This window comes from Ochotona princeps, chromosome 6 (genome assembly GCF_030435755.1).
Source record: "Ochotona princeps isolate mOchPri1 chromosome 6, mOchPri1.hap1, whole genome shotgun sequence".
NCBI lineage: Eukaryota > Metazoa > Chordata > Mammalia > Lagomorpha > Ochotonidae > Ochotona > Ochotona princeps.
This window is the reverse complement of record NC_080837.1, coordinates 1013262-1038673: the sequence shown is the minus strand read 5'-3', so window position 1 is coordinate 1038673 and position 25412 is coordinate 1013262. Positions and strand designations below refer to the sequence as shown.

The 25412-nt window shown below is 36.8% G+C and overlaps 1 protein-coding gene and 1 long non-coding RNA gene across 2 annotated transcripts in view; both read left to right on the top strand.

Annotated features, from left to right (window-relative positions):
- The first annotated feature begins 1143 nt into the window (after positions 1–1143).
- Positions 1144–6175, top strand: LOC131480446 (uncharacterized). Its single transcript, XR_009245532.1, has 3 exons — positions 1144–1188; positions 2883–2967; positions 6043–6175. It is a non-coding gene; the product is annotated as an uncharacterized LOC131480446 (long non-coding RNA).
- Positions 6176–9228: 3053 nt separating this feature from the next.
- Positions 9229–25412, top strand: part of LOC131480435 (cTAGE family member 6-like) — a 53221-nt gene continuing 37037 nt past the window's right edge. Inside the window, exons 1-4 of the mRNA XM_058665266.1 lie at positions 9229–9281; positions 11441–11501; positions 12273–12308; positions 14387–14454. Coding sequence (XP_058521249.1) covers positions 9229–9281; positions 11441–11501; positions 12273–12308; positions 14387–14454 — 218 coding nt within the window. The remainder of the gene's footprint in view (positions 9282–11440; positions 11502–12272; positions 12309–14386; positions 14455–25412) is intronic.

The window sequence follows — 25412 nt, the reverse complement described above, 5'->3', positions numbered from 1 at the left end:
AAGTGGAGCTGCCAGGATTAGAACCAGCGCCCGTATGGGATCCCAGGCACATTCAAAACAAGGACTTTAACTACTAGGATATCACACCATGCCATTTAATTTCAGTTTTTTAGGGCTTACTTTTATTTGAAAGGCATGTTTACAAGAGAGACATGTAGTGTCATAGAGAAAGAGAGACCTTCTCCTCTCTGGTTGATTTCCCAAATGGCTGCAATAGCTGAAGCTTCTTCTGGGTCTCCTGTATGGATTCAAGGGCCCAAGAATTTAAGCCATCCCAGACTGCTTTCCCAGGATATAAGCAGGGAGCTGGATCAGAAGTGGAGCCACCAGTACTTGATTGGATACCCCCAGAGGATGCAGGTCTTTCAAGCGGAGGCCTGACTGGCTGTGCCACAGCACGGGCCCCAGTATTCATTTTATTTTGCCTGTTAGCCATCATCTGATTCTTTTGTAATTTTACAGAAAAGGATTTTTGGGGGTGTGATTGTGTAGGATATTCTCCAATGAAGGGCCAGTTTGACAGAGAAATTTATTGTTTGATGGTAAAGTTATGAAGTGTAAGTAGATGTTTCATATGTGTATGGAAAATTTCTTTCATGAATTTATACCTTTTTTTACTTATCTACATAGTCTCTTTTTTCAGCCTAAGTTTGTTACTTTTAAATAAAGGATTTTCTTTCTAGGACAGGCAAAGTAACAGAATGGCAGAGGGATAGAGGGAAATGGAGAAAGATGTGTTTCCAACCATTTTATAGAAAAAAATTCATACCATTAAAAATTTGCATGGATTTTAAAGAATTTTTAGTGACAAACTTATCCCTAGTCATTTTACATGAACTTTATAAAGTATCTGTGTTTTTGTCTCAGAAAACTTTTGATTTTATATACATATGTAAATGAGTTAAAGAATACTTAAGCCTATTATTTTATACTACCCCAATTTGAAAATTCTTTGCAATAGGAGTCATCTTTCCTGTCTTTTTGATGCCTGTTATTGACATACCAGCCTTGTAAATGCATCTGTTTACAAACATGTATGATGAATTGCATTTTTTGTTGCGATTTCAGCTTATTGGAGAAGCTAAAATACCGAAACAAGAGCTGAATGGACTTAAAGAGAAAATGACATTTATTTGCACTACAATACTGACAGACCAACCTATCAATGACAATGAAAATCAAATTGAGGTAAATGACTCTACTGATGTGTGTGACTGAGTTGGGTAGAATTGTGTCTTAACTTAGAAAGTTAAAAACTTTGTTTTCCAAACAAAATAAACTGAAGCAAATCATTGCAATGGCAAATTATGAATTAAATTGCTAGGCTGGAATCTTGACAATATTCTTACTATCATATAGCTTGCCCTCTGCACCCACAATTTCCACAGCTATAGATTCAACAAACTGTGCATCAGATCTATTTGAAAAAAAAATGTATTGTGTCTGACAGATTCTTCTTGTGCTTATTCTCTAAATATATAATGCTATCACTGTTTCCATAACAGAGTTACTAAGTATCATTAGCAGAATAGAACTGAGTTAAAATGTAGGTATTTATGGGCTGTTTGTGAATAATGCACTATTGTGCATAAGAGACTTGAACATATGTGGATTTTTGCATATGTGAGTTAGAAGGCTTGTCCTTGAACCCTTCCTTTTGTGGATGCCATGTGAGAAATGTATTGTTTAACTTTTTCTCTAAGCTCAAAGATTGACAGACCTTGAAAAACATGTTAAACAGAACAATCCTAGCACTGTGTGCAAAGCTGTAGACCTTTTCGTTTGGTGCCTCAAACTCTTAAAAGTGTGAGGCAACTGAAGGATGGAAATTGTAGAGCAGAATAGATTTAAGTGGGGCTTTCCAGAGAAATATACGACACAGTCATGTGATATTTTTGTTACAGTGCTAGAAAATTTTTCTGCAATCCAAGAAATAACAACCCAATGCTGGGAAACGTCTCATGTTCTAATTTGAATACTTCTTAAGAATGTATTTTATCTCAGTTGAACTCCTCACTTATGTTTTCTTTTTAATACATTAAAATTTGTAATCTTTATATCACAGATTGGTCATTATATAAAATATATACTTTATGTTAATGATCACTTTTATTTGTAGCAGATAATCATCTCATACAACATTTTGCCATTTTAAAATATGGATTTAGCAAGAATGAACTATTGTAAGATGTTTCATTAAGAATCACTAGTTTTGGTTTTATCTTATAGAGCTTAATAGCCACAACAGCCTTGCCTGGACCTTGTTGTAGCCAGCAGCCAGGAACTCCATCTGAATGTCCAATCCAGGTGGCAGGGATGCTTCTACTTGCACCACCTGTTGGTGCGGCGTTTAGGGGTGAATATGGTCATGGAGGAGAACTAAGAAGAAGTTGGAATCGGGAGATGTAGTGAGGATGGGAACCCAGGCATTCAGATGAGAATATGGGCATCTCAATGGGCTTCTTAACTATTGTGCCAAATACCTACTCTAGGTAGATTTATTTAAAAAGTATAATTGTACATCCACAAGAAATACATTTGGGCTGGTATTGTGGTACTGTAGGTGAAGCTACCACATACATGAGCATCTCATAGCTCCTTGGTGTAGTGTACTTGGAAAGGCAACAGAAAGATGGCCCAATTACTTGGACCTCTGCCACCCATGTGGGAGACCCAGATGAAGGTCCTGGCTCCTGGCTTCAGAATGTTGTGATAATTTGAGTAGCAAACCCATAAATGGAAGAGTGTTTGTCTTCTCCTCTCTGTTGACTTTGAAATAAAGAAGTAAATCAATCTTAAGAGAAAAGAAATAATAAATGCACTAGTGTAAGTTATTACCTTCTGTCTTTTTTTTTTTTTAAATCTCTGAACACTTTCTAAAGACGGAAAATTGCTCTGCCATGCTTGGAGAAGAGATTACCGATGAGGGCAGTGTGGAACAAGACATGAAGAGTGACTCAGAAAATGGTACTCCCTTAGGTATTAAGTCAGGATTCATCTTTTGATAAAATGATGGCTGCTTCTTTGGGTTGTTCGCCTGCAGTCCTTGTTTTTGATACACTGTGCTTTGGCATGTCTGCAACACAGTGTCATTGTCTCCCTTTACATTTACCTTCAGCTGGAACACCTTCAACCAATCCCTTCAACTCCTTAGAGAGACTTGTAGTCTCCTTCCCTACTGTTCTCCTCACAGCTGATACATGTATTCCTTACAGCAGTTTTAAAAAATTAATACCATAATCATTTCAGTGCTTGTTTTTCTCCCTGTTGTAGGCTAAACAAATGGGTAGGTGACATGCTCAAAATATGAGTGCTACATAAAGCACTAATTCATAGCTCAAGATTTTTATTAAGTAAATTGTTACACTACTTTGGATAATTTTTACCATTACCCATTGCAGTCGACCTGCCAAATATTGGGTTAGCTGAAGCCATTCACTGTGTTTTCAAACCAGTTCTGATGACTTTGGTTTTTTCTTTAAGTGACATCTAGGGGCTGGCATTGTGGCACAGTGTTTTAAGGTGCCACCTGCAATGCTGGCATCAATATGAATACTTGTTTGAGTCCAGCCTGCCATACTTCCTTTCCAGCTTCCTGCTAAAGTAGCTAGAAAGACAGTGGGAAATGGAAGATGGAAGCACCTGTGTCCCTCTGCCCACAAGGGAGACCTGGAAAGAGCTCTGCGTTCCTGGATGCTGTTTGTCCCAGCCCTGACTGTTGATGTGTTAGGGATGTGAAGCAGCAGAAGAAAGTTTGGTCTCTGTCTCTGGTTCTCCTTTACTCCCCCTCACTCTCTATAACTCGGCCATTCAAAGAAATACATCTTAGAAAATATTTTATTTTGAAATTGTTAGAGATTTACAGGAAATTTAAAAGTAATATAGACAGATCTCATGTTCCTTACAACAAGTTTCCTTCCTTGATGGTTCTTCCAAATGTTATGCTTTTTCCCCCCTGAACTACAGCACAAGTAATAAATACATTCATGAAGAAAGATGTGATTTTTAAATTGTGAAGTATTTATGTATTCATTTACTGAAAATGAACAATGACAGACAAGAGATGAGTTTTGAGAGATCTTTTATTGCTGATTCAGTCCCCAAATGCCCGTATCAGCTGGGGTTGGACCAGACGGAAGACCAGGAATTGATCCAGGTCTCCTAAGTGGTTGGCCAGAACCCAAGAATTTGAACTTTGATCTGTTGACCCCTGGTACATTAATAGGAAACTGGACTGGAAGTGGAAGGTGTACTTAAAATGGTGTGTGTGTGTGTGTGTGTGTGTGATACAGCGATATTATGGCAAGAGAAAATTGCTTCTCATAGTAGGCTTATTTAGTAAGGGGAATATTGCATGATTTTAGGCTTGAAACTGACTTGGTCTGAATCTCACATTTATTATGTCCTTTTTTTCCTGTAAGTATACAACTTATAAAAAAACCGAATTTATGGGTGAGACAAATTAAGAGGTTAACAAAAAAACTAAATATAAAGCGATATTTATAACATTTCTTTTATAGTCAGTTGTAAGTTTTAAGTTTTAAGTTGGGCTTTAAAAAGCATCTCATTTAAAAATTTTAAATCACAGAATTTATATTAGTAAAGTATTGAAGGAAATATTTGAATGTCAATAATGATCATTTTTGAATAGAGAAGCATGGGCAGTTTATAATCTAATCTGTATTTTCAAAATTCTACACTAAATGAGCATTATCTCTAATAATGAAACACTGTTTTATAAATAATTCTCGGGCCAGGTGCGGGGGCCTGGTGCGGTGGCCTAGTCCTCACCTTGAACGCACCTGCATCCCGTATGGGCTCTGGTTCTAATCTTGGCAGCTCCACTTCCCCTCCAGCTCCCAACTTGTGGCCTGGGAAAACAGCCGAGGTTGGTCTAAAGCTTTGGGATCCTGCACCCGTGTGGGAGACCTGGAGGAACTTCCTGGCTTCTGGGTTCATATTGGCTCAGCTCTGGCCATTGTGGTCACTTGGGGAGTAAATCATTGGACAGAAGATCTTCCTCTCTGTCTCTCCTCCTCTCTGTATATCTGGCTTTGCAATAAAAATAAATAAATATTAAAAAAAGAAAATACTCAACATCAATTTAATAAATAATTGTTTTTAGCAGTGGAATAAGTAGCTTAACTTTTAAAATGGGTTGCAAAAGTTTTTTAAAAGTACAGATATACATAGTTTTGTGTGTGTTCAATCATTTATTTTTAAGATATTTACTTAAAAATTCCTTGCATTTTCATTTAAATAAGTAGTGAGTATTTTAGGATAGTTATATACTCAATACATGTAATTACTAAAATTTTTGACTTATTAATACGATTTTGTATTTTTCTTTTCATTAAGTTTGTGACAGTGATTTAGTTTGTGGTAGTGATTCATGCCACATTTTGGAAAATATATCTTTCCTTCATTCTATCATCAAATAATACACTGATTTTGAAGCACTCAGATTGTTTAGAATTGTTAGTTTTCATTTTTATAGATTACTGTAGGTGAATTAGCAGTTGAAGGTAGGTTAAAGTTTATACTTTTCTCTCAGGCATAGTTTGGTTTAAGTCTAGAGGACATCGGAGTATTTATTAGCCAAAAGGTCTAAATTCCTTGTATGATTTATAACACATATTATGTTAAGCCTAAAAGTTGTTGCTGAATAGAAATATAATACTATTGAGAGGCAAATTCTTTACTAGATAAAATGGATATTGCTAATTGTTATGGAAATAGTTTAAGGAACTATTGAAAAAAATGCTTTTAAAAGCCTTTTTTTATGCATTTTAGCTTCTAGGTTGAATAATAGATGCTAAATTCAATGGGGGTTTTTGAGGATTTTATACGAAAATATGAAACAATATTTAAAATAGTAGATCTAGATCTTTAAACTGTTGAAAAGCATTAGATGTTCTATTGTTGGAGCCATTTTAATTTTGTTAATTTTGTCATTAACTCATTAATTTGGTAACTTTTGCCCTCAGATGTTAGTGTGTAACTTAAAATATTCCTTCTGTTATGACCTAAAATTTTCTTTAGAACATACTGAAAATCATCAGACTGAACAAATACCTTTGAAGTCAGAAGGGACACAATTTGGAGGTGAAATTGGGACACATCCGCAGGAAGTCCCAATGATGACTGAAGTGTATCAAGGAAATGACATGATGCCATGCAGGTAATAAAAATCATTGCCAACTCCATTGGATGACAAATAAAATAGCCTTTGAAAGCAGAGTCATATATTGTATGTTCAAATTTCTGTGATTACTGAATATTCTTAATTTATGATTAGATTTGCTCATTCATTTTTTAGGGTGGAATACTGTTCACCCATTGGAAAGTCTGATATTCTACCATCTGCAACAAAGTGGTCCCAAACCATCTACCATTATACTCACTGAAAAAAAGCCAGTACCAAGGGGAACATGTCTTTTCTCTGATATAAAGAAACTTTCATGCAACATAGAAGTTAAATAGATATATAGGTAAACATGTATATACATACATTCCCTCTGATGAACTGTGGAATGGAGAGTAGCATAGTGGGAAGTGAAGATCCACTGCACAATGTGTCTCTACTCGAATAAAAGAACTCTCAATGAAAGTAGTTAAATATACCGTGATAATAGGATGCTGGACTTTCTACCATTGTCTATACCTACAATGTGTGATACATTTAAATTGCAGAATGTTGGATGTGTGATTGTTGCTGAAGGGCCATACTGTTGTAATAACATGGGGGAAAATGGTGGGGAGGGGGACTGGGTAGTGGGAGGGTGGAAAGCATGTGCCTATGGAACCATAAAAATAAAACACACGTATGTTTGTGTGTGTGTATACACACACACACACACAACACACATATATATATATATAATAAAATTTAAAAATATTATTTGACCTTAAGATAGTTTCTTTAAGAGAGAAACTGGGGCAGATAACAGAAAGTGTTGAAAGTACTATTGGAAGTTTTGAAATAGTTCATAAAATCTTGTGTAATTTCCAGGAATTGGCTATTCAGTATGTGATTGCCTTAAATTAAAATAATATTTGAGACTACGTCAGGGAATCTGAGCATGTCTGGTTTCAGTATTCTTTATACACATCTCCAATGTATGGAGTATCTCATTTAGAAAATTTTAAGTGTCAGTTAAATTTTAAATCCCTTATACACAACTCCAATATATGGTAAACTGATTCCTGTACCCTGTGCGAATTGTTCCTATGGAAGTATTCCTTGTCTTATTAACTAAGAGGAGTTAATTTGCCTAATTGATCAGGGTGACTTCCTAAGCCATTGCTGGCTTCTGTTTTGTTATATCCTGTATTGATAGGTATTTTATGGCTTTATTTAAAATACTGGAAAGGAACTTCTTAGGAAGGAAGAATTATTTTTGGCTAATATGCTGTGGGTATAGCGTCCAAATTAAGTGGATTGATATTTCTTACTACTGTATTGGAAATATTACTAGTAAATTACTAGCACTTTTCCAAATTTATTGTTGGAGAGACTGAAAGGCTAGAACCTGATAGATAAGTGTGCTGCTTTAAATATTTGAAGTAAGATACGACCATGTATTGGTCATATCATCAGGGTTTCTTTTGCATTGATACTCTAATAGGCCCTCTCAAAATCAAGAAGAGGGTACATAGATCTGTTGTCTCATTGGAACAGGTGTCAATTAATGACCATCTGCAGGCTATGGAGTCTTCAAAAACACTCTTTTCTCCCATATCCATATTCATTATGAGTTGTTTCCTAATGAGGTGATTTCATTTTTTTATACTCGCATGATGCCTCATATATAGTATCTCTTTCTAACCAGTATTTGCTTTAGTGTGTAGGATGTAATACATTTGTGAATCTCCCACAGGATTTCTTCCATAGTTAAGTCACTAAAATTCAATCCAGATGGATAGTGTAGTATCAAAGAATCACTACCTGTGAGCCCTGCCTGTGGATCAAATCACAGTCATGCATTGCACACTGTTGTTTGGGTCAGACAGTATATATGTGGGTGGTCCCTAAAGTTTAAATTACCTGGTGACATGATACCTATGTCCAATTTAGTGTATTTTCACTGTTCTATAGGCACAGAAATTCCCGCTTCATACCTCATTCTGAACTACTGTATTATAACAATAGTATCCTATAGCAACAATCACAAGTCTATGATTCTTCTATTTAAGTTTATCTTGGCTTTGTAGGTATAGACAATGCTAGAAAATCTCATATGCTATTGTCAAAGTATATTTAACAGTTTCATTGTGAGTTCTTTTATTAGGGAGAAGAGGTGCATATTGGAAAGTATCTTCAATGATAAATATATGTATGTATATGTTAGCTTAGATATTGATCTGGTATTTTGCGTGAAGGTTGACATATCAGAATGAATATGTGATGTTTGTCCTTTGGGGATTGGCTTATTTCACTGAGAATAATGGTCTCTAGCTGGGACCATTTTGCAGCAAATGGTAGAATTTGATTTCATTTCGGTGTCTATTATTCCATGTAGTAGATCTGCTACAGTTTCTTTATCCATCTTTTGAAAGGCATCTGGGTTGTTTCCATGCCTTCACTTGTATGGATCATGCTGCTATAAATATAGGGTTGCAGGTCACTTTTTCATATGCAGATTTCACATTATTTGGATTTTTTTCAGTATTGGACTAGCTGGACAATATGGTAGATTCACTTTCAGTTGTCCTAGTACTCTGCATACTGACTGACAAAGTGGTGGCACCAAGTTGCATTGCCACCAACGGTGAAACAGGGTACCATTCTTCCCACATCCATGCCAGCACCTGTTGTGAATAGATTGACAAATATAGACCATTCTCACTGGTATTTGCTGGAATGGTAATGTGGTTTTTATTGGCATTTCCTGAATAAATAGGGAGCAGAACCCTTGGAGCCTGTGCCACACTGGGGACCCTAGGATGGCATTGGAGGGCCATTCCCTATCCCCAGGTACTGAAGCAGTTGAGAATCTGGGTGTTGCTCCCCTCCCATTCCCTGTTTTCCAAGACACAGAAAGTAGAAAAAATTTGAAACGATGGTCTCATCTACTTTCCCCTAATCCAGGACGCTTCCCACCCTAATCGACTGTGCATTTTTGTAGTGCTGTTTCAGTCTTTAAGCAAGATCATTCCATGTCAGGCCTAAGGATAGATTCTGGTACAATCTCAGGGCTTCAAAAGCCACTTATCATTGCAAGAAGTATGCACACTAATAAAAATATTACTGATGATACTACTAACATAATTAACTTTGGGTAAGTATGATTTTGTTACTTTCTGATCAGACCCAGAAGCCAACTCAAGATTTAAAACTGATATAAAATGATTCATTTTCTTATTTGAAAATCAGCATGAGAGAGAGGGCGAGGGACCTTGCATCTGCTGGTTGATACTTCACATACCTGCAGCAGCCAGCGCTGTGCCTGGCTGAGGAGCTGCATGAGGGATTCCCACATCATTAACCACCAATCTAAAATGACTTAAACATGGTTTATTGTGACTTACTCCTGTGTAACAAATATAATGTTGCTTTATATGGGAAGTCTGGATAAATGTTATGTATTCTCATAATTTCATTTTTGCACCTTTTAAATTAATTTCTATGTGAAATTCCTACACAAAACTTTGGCATCTGTTGTGATAGTGGTATTTTAGATGGTTTGCATTAAAATTTGAGTTTATAATGTTAAATGCTATGTTTATATAGCAGTTTTATGCCGTGTTTGTAATGATAAGTATGGAAATACTTTTGGGAATCACCAATTTTGATATAGTTAAGCAATAAAATTCAATAAAATTATTTTATGATGTGTATTAAGGGAAATGTGTAATATTTTGCTTAAGGAAATTGCTGGTAGAAGAAAATTGCCAACTAAAGAAAGAAGATCATATTTTCAAAGTGGCTGATAATCTTAACTGTGAGACAGCAGCAGTCAACAGTTACCGGTATTAAATGCTTTTTCTTTTGTGAATTGGAGAGTAGCTAAAAGCTCACTACCAGAAAAATCAGAGAAAATGCACAATTAACATTATTTGGATAGGTATATGAAATTTTTAAAAATTTATTCAATTTTCTTGGAAAGGCAGATTTACAGAGAGGAGATACAAGGAGTAAAGATCTTTCATCGGCTGGTTCACTCAAGTAGCTGCAATAGCCGGAGCTGAGCTGATCCAAAACCAGGAGCTTTCTGAGTCTTCCACATGGTTGTAGGGTCCCAAGGCTTTGAGCCACCCTTCTTTTCCAGGCCACAGGTAGAGAGCTGGATGGGAAGTGGAGCAGCTGAGATAGGAACTGTTGCCCAAATAGGATCCCTATGATATGCAAGGTGAAGATTTAGCCATCACACTAGGCTGTTTAAAAGTCTCTTTTCATTTATTTATTTTATTTGAAAGTTAGAGGTACAGAAAGACAAATAAAAGTTAGATTGGCTTGGCCACATGACCAGAAATAGAGCTCCTGTAATCTGAATGAGTGGCCTATGTGAGATTATGAGATTATGGTGCCTCAGAGGGAGACTTATCCCATTATGCCACGGAGTCAGCTTTGTTTACAAGATTTTAAATCCAACTTTAACCTTGGATCCTTCTTCAGTTGACCCAAGGAAATAATGTAAAAGCTATAGACAAAAGGCAAGATTCAGCTGTATGTGAATAGTTGTGCATCACACAAAAAGCAAAGTTGGATTTTATCTGAAAGATTTAGCTTGATAGTCTTTTTTAATTGATTCATGTATTTGAAAGGCAGTGAACAGAAATGAGGAGAAACATGGAGCAAGGAACAATTAGAGAAAGGATGAATGAATGAGTCTTTTACCTGCTGACTCATTCTCAATGACCACAGCTGTGGGTGGGACAGTCTGAAACAAGGAGCCAGAAGCTTCCTGAGGGTCTCCTACAATGGCCCAAACACATAAACCATCTTTCTCTACGCTCTCAGGCACGTTAGCAGGGAGCTTGATAATGTGGGGCAGCTGGAACTCAAATGAGTGCCCATGCGAGATGTGGGTGATGCAGTAGCATAGCAGCCTTTGACCACCTTGTCACAGTGCTGTCCCCATCATTTTAATCTTGCAAAGGTAATGAATAACATTTGTCAAATAGAGGACATTGATTTTCTATGATCACATGAAGATTTCAGATGTCCAAATAAGCCTCCCTTGATCAGACTTAAAGCAGATATACACACAGTCTAAATCTTGGGATGACCTTTGTTTCAGAATATTAACATCAGAATATTAAATACTAGAATATTAACATCAGATCATGTTTTTTTGGAGAACGTGTTTATTTCTCAATATACATAGTTTTGGGAGTTTTTTTGCGAAGAATAGAAAATTCTTGATGTAAATAATGTTTTATGAGTGCCCTGGGTATTGTGCTTATACATTAATGTAAAAATAATTTTTCTTCATAGATGGAGAGTCAAAGTTCTTGAACAAGAATTGGAAAGAACAATTGATTATTTTCAATTTCAGGTATATGTGTGTGTGCATGCACATGTGTGTACCATTCATTATTACCAGGTACAGGTGTGTGTGTGCGTACATGGATGTGTGTACCATTCTTTATTACCAGGTACAGTGTGTGTGTGTTTGTGCACACGTGCATGTGTGTATCATTCTTTATTACCAGCTGCAGGTGTGTGTGTGTTTCTGTGTACCATTCATTATTACCAGGTATACATATGTGTGTGCATACATGCATGCATGTACCACTCTTTATTATCAGGTACAGGAGTATGTGTATGTGTGTGTGCACATGTGTGTGCATGTGTCATTCATTATAATCATGTTTAGGTATTGTGTACGTGTGTGCAAGCACATGCATATATGTAGGTCCTTACACCTGAGTGTTGAATCAAAAGAGAAAATGAATTGCTCCATCAGTTGTACACTTTTGTTTAGAATGTCACATGTGGCTAAGACATTTCAACAGTTTCGGGATTTCAAAGAGCTTGACACAAGAATTCTTAGGTATCATGTCTCCTGTTCTGTTGTAAAAGTACATTAGATTTCACAAATGAAAATTATTGACCAAAGAACCTAAAGTGGAAGTGTACTAATTAAATTTTAATTGTCTTCACATATACCTATAATACGTGATGTGTACATGAAAATTTGCATCAGTATTGTTGTTACTGATGTTAGTGATATTTGGAATAGTTTTGACTTGAGTTATTTCCTAAGCAAATGATAGGTATGTTTTTATACAAGAAAAGTATACATTTAAAATATTCTGTTTTTCAGATTATTTATTTGAAGAAAAATGCAAATGACAATTGGGTAAGTATCAAATTCCCATAAAACTTTTTACCTTTATAAATCAAGTTATGATTTTACTTCTAGAAGATAATACTGAGCAACTAAATTGAAGAAAATAAATTACTATGTAAAACAATCACTTTATTCTAATTGCACCAAAAGTGGAATTACCCTTCTTGTGAGAATTAACACATTGACCAATCCATACAGTCTAGTTTTAGCACGTTGCTATTTCGAAAGGAACCTATACTGTCCGCAAGGGTCAGAAGGATGTGATGTGCATATACAAAGATCATGGTCACAGATTCACATTTTGGGGGCATTGGATTACCCCTTGTTATTTATGAAGAAACAGAGTTCTCTGAATCATTTTAATCGTTTGTTAACAATGGGGTGGATAAAGTGCTAATTAAGCCCCTTCTAGTTCTAAAATTCAGAGTTCTTTAAATATGTATTGAGTTACTCACTGCATATTAAGAAGTGGATGATTGTGAACACTGGTCTGTGCTGCAGAGGAACTGCATGAGGTTATGAGGTGTCTTTCGGGGAGTCCCTGACACAGAGAGGTGGAGGAGGCTACTTTTGCACCTTTTGATGTTCTAGGCACTGTACTTGAAAATAGTGTGAAATAACGTCCATTAAGTCCACTTAATAACTGTGAAGTAGATTTTATTATTACAGATTTTATAGATGAGACAACAGCCCAAGGTCACATGACTAGGAAGTGAAAAGTAGAGGTTGCAATACTGATCTTTCAGAGCCTAAGTCTTGTGCATTTTCTGTCACTTTGCATTGAATTTATTGTTTAGTAAGTTTGACTTTAAGTTAAAAGATACAGAAAGTGTGCCATCTAGATTTCAATGAAGCAGTATTTGTCACATCCACTACAAATAGCATATACTTACTGAAAGTTCAGATCAGGGCAGTTATTTGACCTAGCAGTTTGGATGCCAGTTAGAATGCCTGCATCACATACAGGGTATTTCTCTTGAACTGTTCCTTCAATTTCCTTACTTCCATCTTTGCCCTGGCCCAGTTCCAGCTCATGTTGGATTTGGGAAGTGAAGCAGAGTATAAGGAGTTTATTCCATCGATCTGCCTCCTCACATAAATAAATATGGCAACCCAAATTCAGATGATGTACAAAGCATGCATTTACACACATTTTGAAAATATTTCTAAGATTTGTTTACTTATTTGAATGATAGAGGGGGATGCAGAGAAAGACACTGAGCATTCTTCCATCGGCTTGGCTGGTTAACTGTCCAAAATGGCCACAAAATGTGTCTAGATCTGATTGTATCCAGGATCTAGGGACTCCCCATGCAATCTCCTATGTGGTTGCAATGAGCCATCATTCCTTGCCTCTAGATCACATTGGCAGGAAGCTCTGAATGAAACTCAGAGTAGCGCTGACTTGAACCAAGTTCTCTGATATGGATGTTGTCTCTAGTCCTGTGGTGCCATGAGGATTACTGAAAGCTCATATGAGCATTTCACAAAAAGTGGAGTACATTATATCCTCTCTTTGTAGCCTTCTTTCTTTTTTTTTTTTTTTTGAGAATGAAATGTTTATTGGTACAAACCATATAATCACAAGAGTTAGTGGTGAATTGTGCTCCTGGAAAGGTGTATTTTTGCCTTTCTAAAACCGTTTTTATTTCATTTTATGCTACAATTCCATAGGCCCTGAGATTTCCCTTACCCCTTTCCCAAGTTCCCTTCTCCTGCTGAGTTCCCCTATATTATTACTATAACACGTAATACATAAACAGCCATATGTCCATCATTGTAGGCATGGACCATGGCAAGGAGCCCAACTTTATAGCCTTATTTCTTAATGTGTTACAGGTATTTTTTAAACAAATATTTCATAATTTATTTTAAAAAGTCATGTTCAATTAATCTGTTTGTTTTTCATTCTTTGTAATTTCAAATAATTTTGGTTCCACATATCAATAGTTCAGCAGTTTATTTTAGTAATTATCTTTGGCATAATTTCTTAGTAAAAATTTGTTATATCATTACATGTAGGATGTTCATGCTCATTTTCATCTAACATTTGTCTGCATGTTTCTCCATCTTTTGTTATTTTTCAGTGGGCAGCTCGGTTTGCCGAGAGAGAACTCCATGACTTAAAGAAAGAATACGTTTATAAAAGGAAAAGGTAAGTTTCTTAATGATAACACTTAACAACTTTTAGCTCTTTTATTGTTACTTTCTTAATTAGATAATATTATAGGCTAAATAATGAAATTTCAGTGATTCCAGCATTTTTTCATTGTAAAGTATTTACAATTTTTTTAAATGCTTAGATTACCTGACATAGAAGTTGAAAGAAACTAGATTACCTGACATAAGTTGAAAGAAACTTCATTGATTTTTATGTATACTTTTATGTTTTTCAGTATTTAATATGGACTAAGCTAGCCATTTATTCTAGGATTACTAATTGAGAAACATGCTTAAATCTCCACACTGAACAAGTATCTTTGCAGTGAAAAAGGCAAAAATTCAGAAGCTTCAGGAAAAACTTAAATAATAACTGAAATGTATAAAGAAAGTGAAACAAAATGTCAGCAGTGACAAAGAGTATAGGACAAGCTGCACTGGATGGCAAGAAAACTAGACTCCAAAGCCTAAGTGTATATTTCATATTCTGTTTCTGTGATTACTAGACATTCACAATTCATGATTCATTTATAAAATATTATTTGATCTTAAACACTTTCCTCAAGAAAGTATTGAAAGTAATATTTGACATTTTAATCTATTACACAAAGGCTTGTGTAATCATTTTCATGTGAATACTTACTGTCCGATCACCTTAAATTAGATCACAGTTGAAGCTATCTGACTGGGTCAGGGGATTCAGTTCCATTTAATTTTGCACGCATCCATCTCTAATATGTATAAAGCTGACACCTCTCCTTTGTGCTAATTGCTCCTGCTCAGGTATTCTATGTCTTAGTTAAATATTCATTTGTCTAGTTTGTCAGGGTGACTCCTCAAGCTATACTTGACTTCAGTTTTTCTATCCTATATTAATAAGCTCTTTATGACATTTTAAATGGTAGAGAGGAACTTCTTATTAAGGAAGATTTCTTTTGCCTAATGGGATGGAAGTACACTATTCAAAATTGAGTGGCCTCATGGGTTCTGGCTTGGTGAGGGTGGAGAACAGTGTAGAGACCATTTATCATGGAGTGGGTCAGGAATCAGAGAGAGACTGGAAACATACTCTGCTTCTATAACTTTCTCTCTCTAGAGATCTGCCTTCTCTTGGCAACCATTCAGGGACCTACAACCTTTCTTTAGGTGCAACTAGCTTCTAGATGATATGATTTGATCCTGCCTCCACCATCAATGAGCTATCATTAATCATTAGCCTTTCTACTTTGAAAATAGAAGATTGAATTCAGGGAGGCAAATAATAACATTTTTACTCATTTTACAAATGTATTTTGACCATTTTTATGGTCTCTGCCCTCTTTTTATGTGTTTATTTGGAGATTCCCAGTGCCGCTCTCCTTCCTCTCTCCTCATTCTCCCCCAAACCATTTTCTCCTATATTGTTACAATAGTATTACTCTTTAGCAACAGCCGTGAGTGCATCATTTGTTGTTGAAGTGTATAATGGGGTTGTAGGTATAACTAATGATATAGAATCTAGTATCAGACTGTCACGGTGTACTTGACAGCCTTACTTGGAGTCCTCCTTTCAGTTGGGAGTAGAGATGCAAACCAAAACATATCTTACATTACTGGTGTGCCATTCTCCATTTTCAAATTCATCTATTGGAATATATGTCTATACTTTTTACCCATATTTCTATTCTTTTTGTGTTTTTTTTTAAATTATTTATTATTTTTAATTCATTAATTACATTGTATTATGTGACACAGTTTCATAGGTACTTGGGTTCTCCCCACCCCTCCCCAAACCCTCCCACCATGGTGGATTCCTCCACCTTGTTGCATAACCACAGTTCAAGTTCAGTTGAGATTCCCCCATTGCATGCGTATACCAAACATAGAGTCCAGCATCTTATTGTCCAATATATTATTTATTTTGGGGGAAACTACATCCAAAAAGTAGATGCACCACATTGTTTTTGTTTTGTATAACCAATTCCACTTTCAAAGGATATCTGGATTGTTTCCATTTCTTTGCTATCATGGATTGTGCTGCTGTAAATATAGGTATGCAGGTCACTTTCATATTCAGATTTCAATTCATGTGGATATATTCCCAGAAGTGGGATACCTCAATAATATGGCAGGTCAGTTTCCACTTGCCAAAGCACTCTCCATACTGATTTCCATAGTGGCTTTACAAGGTACTCTCCCCACCAAAATGGAGCAGGTGTGCCCTTCTCCCTCATTCTTATGAGTGGTGGTATTAGTAGATTTCTGTGTGTAGGTCTTTCTCACTGGAGTGAGGTGGGACCTCAGTACGGTTTGTATTTGCTTTTCTCTAATGGCTATGGAGCCTGAGCGCTTTTTCATATGTCTGCCGGCCATTTGAATTTCTCCTTTTGACAAATTCCTGCTCATGTCCTTCATCCATTTCTTAATGGAGTTGTTTGTTTGGCTGTTGTTTGAGTATCTGATGCTCTCTGTAAATCTTGGATGTTATTCCACTATCTGTTGTATATTGTGCAAAGATTTTTTTTTTTCCATTTGGTTGATTTACAGACTGTTTTTCTCCAAGCTGCCTACTATTATTCTGGTGTAATCCATTACCACTTATACCTGAGTCATTCCAATAGCTTCATGAGATCTTCCTGTTTTCATTGTTGTCTTCAAAGAATCATTCCCTGGCTACATAATTAAAACATTATGTGAAACCCCTTTCCCTATTCTATCCTTTATATTTTTCATAGCCCTTATTAGTTTTGTTTGTCGTCCTTATTGTCCTGTGAATGTTTGTTAAAAGCGCTTTCACTTTTAAGGTAAACTTTATGAAAGAATGGTGTTCTCCAGTTTTGTCTGTGTCTAAAGCTATGCAAGCCTGAATACATGTGAGACTGAAGCCAGAAACCAAGAGCTTCTTTCAGAGCTCCAGTTGGGTACAGAGACCCAGCTACCCAAACACTCTTGTGCTGTTTTCCAGGCTGCATTAGCAGGGAGATTTATTGGAGACCTGGAAATAGCCAGGTCTCAAACAAGCACCCATATGGAATGCTGGTGTCACAGGCAGAGGCTTAAGATACTATACCACAGTGCCAGCCTCAGAGATTTCAATTATGAAATATTTCTGTAGCTCATGGTTTTCATCATAAAGGGCAATAAAATACAACAATTTGATACTTCATTAGTAAATTAATTAGTAAATTAATGAAGGGTGTTCCAGGCTAATTTTTAGTTTCTGTTTTAAAAAATTTCCTGCTTGCTAACATTTGTAATATAACATCAGTGCTAACTAGTAATTTATTAAGCATGTATTTCCAGCTGAGATTGAGCAAGGCAAAATAAGTTTCAGTTCTCATTGTATAAACAAGTGTCTAATACACAGTATGTATTGTGCCACATTTCGGTGGTTGTTAGTTAATTAGCTACTTACTGTAATCCCCAAGCATAGTACAGAAATGTCTTCCACTGTTCCTAAGTGTAAGAATGATACTATGTTTTTTAAATAGGATGTATTTGTGTCAGATAAATTTTGTTTTGGCATTAATTACAGGGCTATTGACTCTGAGCCCAATGTTAATAAGTCAATAATACTATATTAAATGAATCACAACTAAAGCAAACCTGTAACATAGTAAGTATTGGTTGGCTGATGAAAGTGTTTGTTATAATCTAGCGTGAATGTTGCCTTGTGTTATCCTTAGAAGTACTGATACACCATTTAACACTTCAGGATTTTATCACTGATAAAGTATTTTCTTAATTCCTTTTATGGTCTAAAGTTAGATACCAGGGAACACAGAATTACTGAGAGAGAGAAAGAAATTTATCAAAAGAGAGCAAGGAAGATGAACTTGCTGCTGGTTCATTCCGCAAAAATCTGCAAGGCTACAGAACTTCTCCCGGAACAGAGATCTATCTACTGTTTCCCCTCCTAGGATACCTGAAATAGTCAGGGCTGGGGCAGAGCACACAAGCTTCAACCTGGTCTCCCATTTGGGTACTAGGCATCTCAGATATCAGCTACCCTTCTACAGGAGCTGCTTTAGTCATTAAGATGAGTGTCTGCAAGGCATATGGGCAGCTTATGTTAAAATCTAAGGGCTCTATAAGTACTTATTATTGCAAATAGTATGCACACTAATAAAAATAGGCAGCACTTATTATACTACTAGCAGAATTTACTTTGGGTGTTGTATAATTTTGCTTCTTTCTGATTTGAACCAGAAGCAAACTCAGGATTTAAAACTGATATAAAATGATTTATTCATTTACTTATTTGAAAATCAGCATGAGAGAGAGAGTGAGAGAGAGAGAAACCTTGCATCTGCTGGTTGATACTTCACATACCTGCAGCAGCCAGCACTGTGCCTGGCTGAGGAGCTACATGTGGGATTCCCACATCATTTACCACCAATCTAAAACAACTGGAACCCAGTTTATTGTGGCTTACTCCTGCGTATCAAATATAATGCTGCTTTATATAGGAGTGGAAAAATAGTATTTGTATATGTTATTTCATTTCTTTTACCTTTTTAAATTGCATTTCATTTTATGACACAATTTCAAAGACTTTGGGGTTCCCCCAACCCCTCCCCATACCCTCCCCCATGGTGGATTCGTCCACCTTGTTGCAGTATTATAGAAAAATCCAGTCATGATTCCTTCATTGCAAGCATGTACCATGCGTAGAGTCCAGCATCTTATTGTCCATATAAATTCAACAGTTTTGAGAATCAAAATGGTGGAATAGGGTATGGACACATTTAAATGGACGGAAAAACATTTAATCAGGATGAAGCAGAGAGGACATATTTCAGGAAATAGGAAAGGACAGAACAACAGAGGGGTACCTGGAGACTGACAGACACAGGAAAGCACTTGGTACAGCAGTGTGGTGTTGCAGTGACTGATACTCCAGCTTGGCAATCCGAACTCCACCAGCAGTCAGAGCTCCACCAGCAACCCGGTAGGAAGGGACTTTCACTGGGAGCTCGGGAGGTGAACCCAGACAAAGACCTGTCCGTTCTGCTGGTCTCTTTGACCAGGAGCAGAGACAGAGCAGCAGATCCCAGACAGACAGTGTTGAGAACAGGGTGGATTTCACAGCCTGGTCAGATCCCTAGATCCGAATTGGGTGCCATTTTGCATAAGGGAGAAAGGGCAGGGGACAGGATGGAGCATGGTCTGAGCTGGGAGTGAACTCATTTCTGTCTCAGTGAACTGCAGTGATGTGCCATTCTATGGGTTCCACCCAGGGTAGTTGTGGGTAGCCCTTGGATCTGACAGCCAGCAGATGAAGAACTCTAGTAGTGATACATCAGGTGCCATTTTGCACACTGTGGTAATAGCTTTGGGACTGCAGGGGACAACAGTGAACTGTGCATGTGCTGAGCTCGCGAGAAGTTGCTGAGTTCAGTGGATTGCACTGGTCCCGCAGGAAAATAATACCGACTGTGGCATGGTATCGGCCAAAATAGGTCCGTGTGGCACCCAGACCTAATGTCCAACAGGTTCCGACAAGATTAGTGCCACCAACAACCTAACTCTATAGGATGCCTGGTGTCTTGCTAATCCTGGTACCTGCTCCAACCGAAAGTTGGATAAAGGTTTCAGAGACAACGGTGCAGCCTCAGCACTCTATCACAAGAGGAGGAAAGTGGTGAGCCAGGAGCCGGAGCTATGGAAACCACGGTGGAAATCTAACATAAGAACCCAGACCTGGAACTCGCTGGAGGTTGTGGCACAAGTGGCTGCAAGCAAAAAGTTGTGTATCAACCGCAATAAGTAAAATCGCATTGTAGACCTGTGGGTGACACAGCTTAGAAACGTGCCCCAAGGAGAAGACTCTGCTAACCAGAAGTGCAATGATCAAGAGCAAAAGAAGGGACAAAGGCAGAATGAATATTACCGAAAACTCCCCTGCAAAGGAGCAAAACGCTATGCCAACCTCAGAGTTCACTAAGGAAGACATCGAGAAAATGGGGGACACAAAATCCATAAGACTCATTTTAAAGCTTCTGATCAAAAATGAGAAGCTCATGCAAGAGTTCAAAGAATTTAAGGAAGCAACAAAGTAAATCGAGGCTGGTATATCAGAAATTAAGAACATAGTAGAGCAAATTTAAAGTACAGTGGAGAGTCTCCAGAATAGAATGAAGCAAGCAGAAGAAAGAATCTCAGAATTGGAAAATATTTCCAGTCATCGGGGAAGCAAACAAAAAGCTGGAAGCAGAGCTGGATCAGGCCAAAAAAGTATTCAAGAATTGAAAGACACTATTAACAGGCCAAATATAAGAGTTATGGGAGTTCCAGAAGGTGCAGAAAGACAAGCTGAGTTTGCAAATGTATTTAATGAAATACTAATGGAAAATTTCCCTAATCTAGAGAAAGAATTGGGAAACAAGATCCAGGAAGGGCACAGAACTCACAACAGGCTTGATTAAAAGCGATCTTCACCACGACATATGATAATCAAGCTATCTTCAATTGAACATAAGGAAAAGATCCTTAAATGTGCACATGAAAAAATCAATTGACATATAAAGGAATGGCAGTTAAGCTCACAGGAGATCTCTCACAGGAAACTCTACAGGCAAGAAGAGAATGGAGTGATTCTAAAAGAAAAAAAACTGTCGGCCTAGGATAATATATCTAGCAAAACTTTCTTTTGCCTGTGAAAATGAAATAAAATTCTTCCGCAGTAAAGAAAAGTTGAAAGAATTTTCCTCTTCCAAACCTGCCCTACAAATGATACTTCAAAATGTTCTCTTGACAGAGAAGAGGAATCGCACCCACCAAAACCAGAGGCAAATGACAACAGAAGACTAAACCAATGAACAACCCATTCCTAAAATGACAGGACCAAAGTACCACCCATGTATATTAAACTCTGAATGTAAATGGCTTAAGTTCAATCAAACATTATAGATTAGTAGACTGGATTAAAAAACAAAACCCATCTGTTTCTTCAACAAAGATCAGCGGAAACCATATCACATGGATTTTGATATTTTCTGTTAGTTTCACCTCTTCAAACACTTTCTTCTGATTAAATTCTTTAATGACTCATAGATCATACAGTAGCATAATTTTCTTCAAGAAGGTTCTTGATTTTCATTCTTCAGCTACACATTAGTCATTTAATAGCTTGTTATTTAACTTCTTGGTGTTGTTAATTTCTTTTTTCTCCTGGGTGTTGATTTTGTTTTGTGTCTTTTCATTAAAGGGGATGTATAGTAGCTGTGTAATGGAGACTGTCATATCTGGTAACATGCCATTTAACTTCATGGCATTGTAAATTTCTAATTTTCTTTCTATTGTTGATTTTGTATCATGACTTTTCATTTAAGGGGATGTACAGTAGCTGTGAAATGGAGACTAACATCCAGATGTCAGGATGTAGTGTGGTATGCATTTCTGCTTCCAGACAAAGGTGGACTTACAATGAAACTGTTTACTATATGTTGACAGTAGGATTCTGGACTCTGCCATTGTCCATGCCTGCAATGATGGACATATGACTGAGCATGAAGAACTATATGTTAGTAATGATATAGAGGAACTAGGTGGGGGAGAAGGGAATTAAGAGGAGTAAGTGAATGTGGAGCTGTATCATAAAATGATAGCAATAGTAATAAAATGTAAAAAATAAAAAAATATAAAAATTCAACCGTTTCTTGGGGAGACCATCTCTGGTCTGAAAGCAGAGCTGGCAAAATATCATCCTGACCAATTAAAAGCCACAACATAACATCAACAACAATTTACAACATTACTGAATTAATTGGCATGGTATTGAGTACCCAATATGTTAGAAAATGCAGGTTCTTAACCACATCCTGTGACTTCTTCATTGACATTTCTATTTTAGATTATTCACAACCGGCTGCTATGCACCTTTAAATGGCTATAGGGTACTATTCAGCTGTCTCGTGTCTATTTTCATTTTAGTATTTAGTAGTTTATAGTGTTGAAGCATAATTTTTACTGAACTTGGTGGATTTTAGGATAGTTTGAGACTTGCTTATAACTCTAACAAGGCATATGTCAACAGTTGAGGCACAGAACCGTTTTAGGAGGGGTGTGCAGAGACATCTTCAATACCTTAGTTAGGAGTAACTAATTTTTGTGTCCTACCTAGTAAGCTATATGTGAGTCCAAGCTGACCATTTCCTGTCTGGTTCTAAGTTTTCCTTGTTGTTCTATGCCTATCTATTCTAATTTTGTGGGGGAATGGCTCCATAGTGACCCTGATGGTCATTGCAAGAGAGGGTGGGGATCCAAAGTTGGAAATAAGTAAGGACCAGAGAAAGCTCCCCTCTTGAGTTTCGAAGGGAATTTACTGTTCTGTTTCTGCGGACTGCTCAGGACTCCCAGCTATTGTTCCAATGACATTAGATCCTGTGAGGAAGGATTTGGGCTTCTTCCATCCCATGTGGGAGATCCGAAAGGAGTGGATGACTTAAAGGTTCTTGGCCTACAATTCCCCGTGGTCGCCTTGGCAATTGGGATATAGCCCTTGGTGCCTGTACTGATAGTCCTTGGTGAGGATCCAGGAGTCTCCAGGGTTGGGATACAAGCCTCCTCCTGTCCACCTGCTCCACTCTGGGGTCCCCCGCTGCTCTGTGCATGTGACCTCCTGTTACGAGGTTGTCAGGATCACTCTTGATTCCTCCTATATTCCTTTATGATTTTGCTAATGTCTAATGCTGATTCGAGTATGTTATCTATAAGTTATCTGTTATATTCATTTATTTTGCCTTTTAAATCTTGTTTCTGTTCCAGATTCATATACAAAACTCTGGAGACTGTTGTGATAGCAAGATTATTTTGAGAGTTGTTGCTTTGAAATTTGAGTGTGTAGTGTTATTTCTACATCAGAAATGCTTGCATATTAGTTTTTCATGTTGTGTTTGCAGTGATAATTATGGATATTTTTATGGGAGACTCCAGTTTTGATACAGTTAAAACAATATAAGTCTTTATGACATGCTTTGAATACATTATAAATTTTCACTTTTCCTTTGAGGCACGTGATGATCGAGGAAAACTCCCAGCCGGAGAAGAAAGCTATCTCGATTGTTGATGCAAATTTCAAATCTACAAGAGAAGTTGACTTATATTGGTATTAATGCTTTTTCTTTTGTGACCTGGAGAATAGCCAGAAAAATATTTAAGCAGCCAAATATAAGTAGTATATTTTGCTACTTTTTAATTTCAAGTCCTTACTGTTATGAAATTTCATAGAAAACCTTAAAAGGAAAAGCAATATCCTTTCAGCATGTGTGATTTTTTTTAATCTTATGTTTGAGTATGGACCAGTCTTACCTATTACATCAGGGAATTTATGGGTAGACATTTAATTCAAGGTTTTTACTCTCTAGTTCCAATGGAGAAGAATGTGTAGGATATGAAGGGATTCGGCATATGGCTCATACATATAAAGGAATGTATGAGCCATAATTAATATTTGTATAGGTTTATAAGAGAGTAAGTTTAGTTTTTACCTTGAAGCTTTCCTTACTTCACAAAGGGGACACTGGAAAACCTAAACACAAAGGGTAAGATTCAGCTGTATTTGCATACTTGGGATACTTCATTATATGTCAGGAAGAGTAGTGATGGGTCAGTCTTATTTTAACAAAGGAAGTAGCTGATTTGTCTTCTTTTTTGATTTATTCACTTGAAAGACAGAACAAAGATAGAACCTGGAGGTAGGGGGAGAGAATTACACACACACACACACACACACACACACACACACACACAAAGAGATACACACAAAGAGATACACAGTCACACAGAATGGGAGAGACTGACCCTTCCATGTGCTGATTAACTCTCCAAATTGTCACAGCACCCAAGGCTAGGTCAGTCTGAAACCAGGAGCCAAGAGCTTCCTTTGGAACTCACCCGTTGATACAAGGGCAGAAGCATAAAGGTCAGCATCCTTTACTTTTTCAGGCACATTATCACAGTGCTGGATTGTATGTGTAGTAGTAGCTAGGATTTAACAGGTATCCATATGGGCATCAGGTGATGTAGGTTGCCCTCTGTGCCACAACACCAGGCCCTCATGTGCAGTCTGATAAGGTCTATAGTTTTGTGAGGGAAATAATCCATTTCCTTTAGTCATTTAAAGATTATAAATATCTGGATGAATCTTCATCATATACCTACAATACGGTATGTACTGTTGTTTTAGGAAAGCTTAATGAGTAGAATTTGTATTAGATCAAAAAAAAAAAATGAGAATTCTATTTGGTATTTCTCAGCATGTGCAGTTTTTGTTATTTGTTCCAGTAAATAGATTGTTCTTGATGTATATATTTTTAAGTAGAGTATATTATTTTATTATGGTGATTACATGTGAATAATTGAAAATATATGTCTTCTAAATAGTAAAAAAGCCAAAGATACTGAAGAAAGAGTGGAAAAAACCACTGTTTATTACCAAGGAAGGGTAAGTGTGTGTTTGTGTTTGTTGAATGTGTGTGTTGTGCATGTTTAGGAGTGTGTATGTATTTATCAGATCCTGTGCCTTTATGTAGAATGGAAAGGGAGAAGTGATTCCTTTACTGGTTTTATATCTTTAAGTGCTAAATGTGGTATTCAGTCATTTCCATTTTTTAGTGATTCAAAGAATGTGTAATAAAAAAAATCTCAAGTCACCATGTCTCCTGTCTTTGGCAAAAGGAATCACATTGCAGAAATAAAAAGAGATTTTAAATCACCAGTTGGGTCTCCTATTCAACTAGACTATTTATCTGTTAACTGAAAGTTCCTTTTGTGGCTGAATACTGACAAGGGAACATAAACCAAAAGCTTTATGAATTACAAATTTTAGCTGCCTTTAGTGTACTTACACACGATAGATGATGTGTTCATGAAATTTTGGAGAAAATTGTGTTTACAGACACAAAATGTGCTTGGATTATTTCTTATGAGTTACTTCCTATGTTAAAGACAGATATTCTTTTTGTTTAAGAA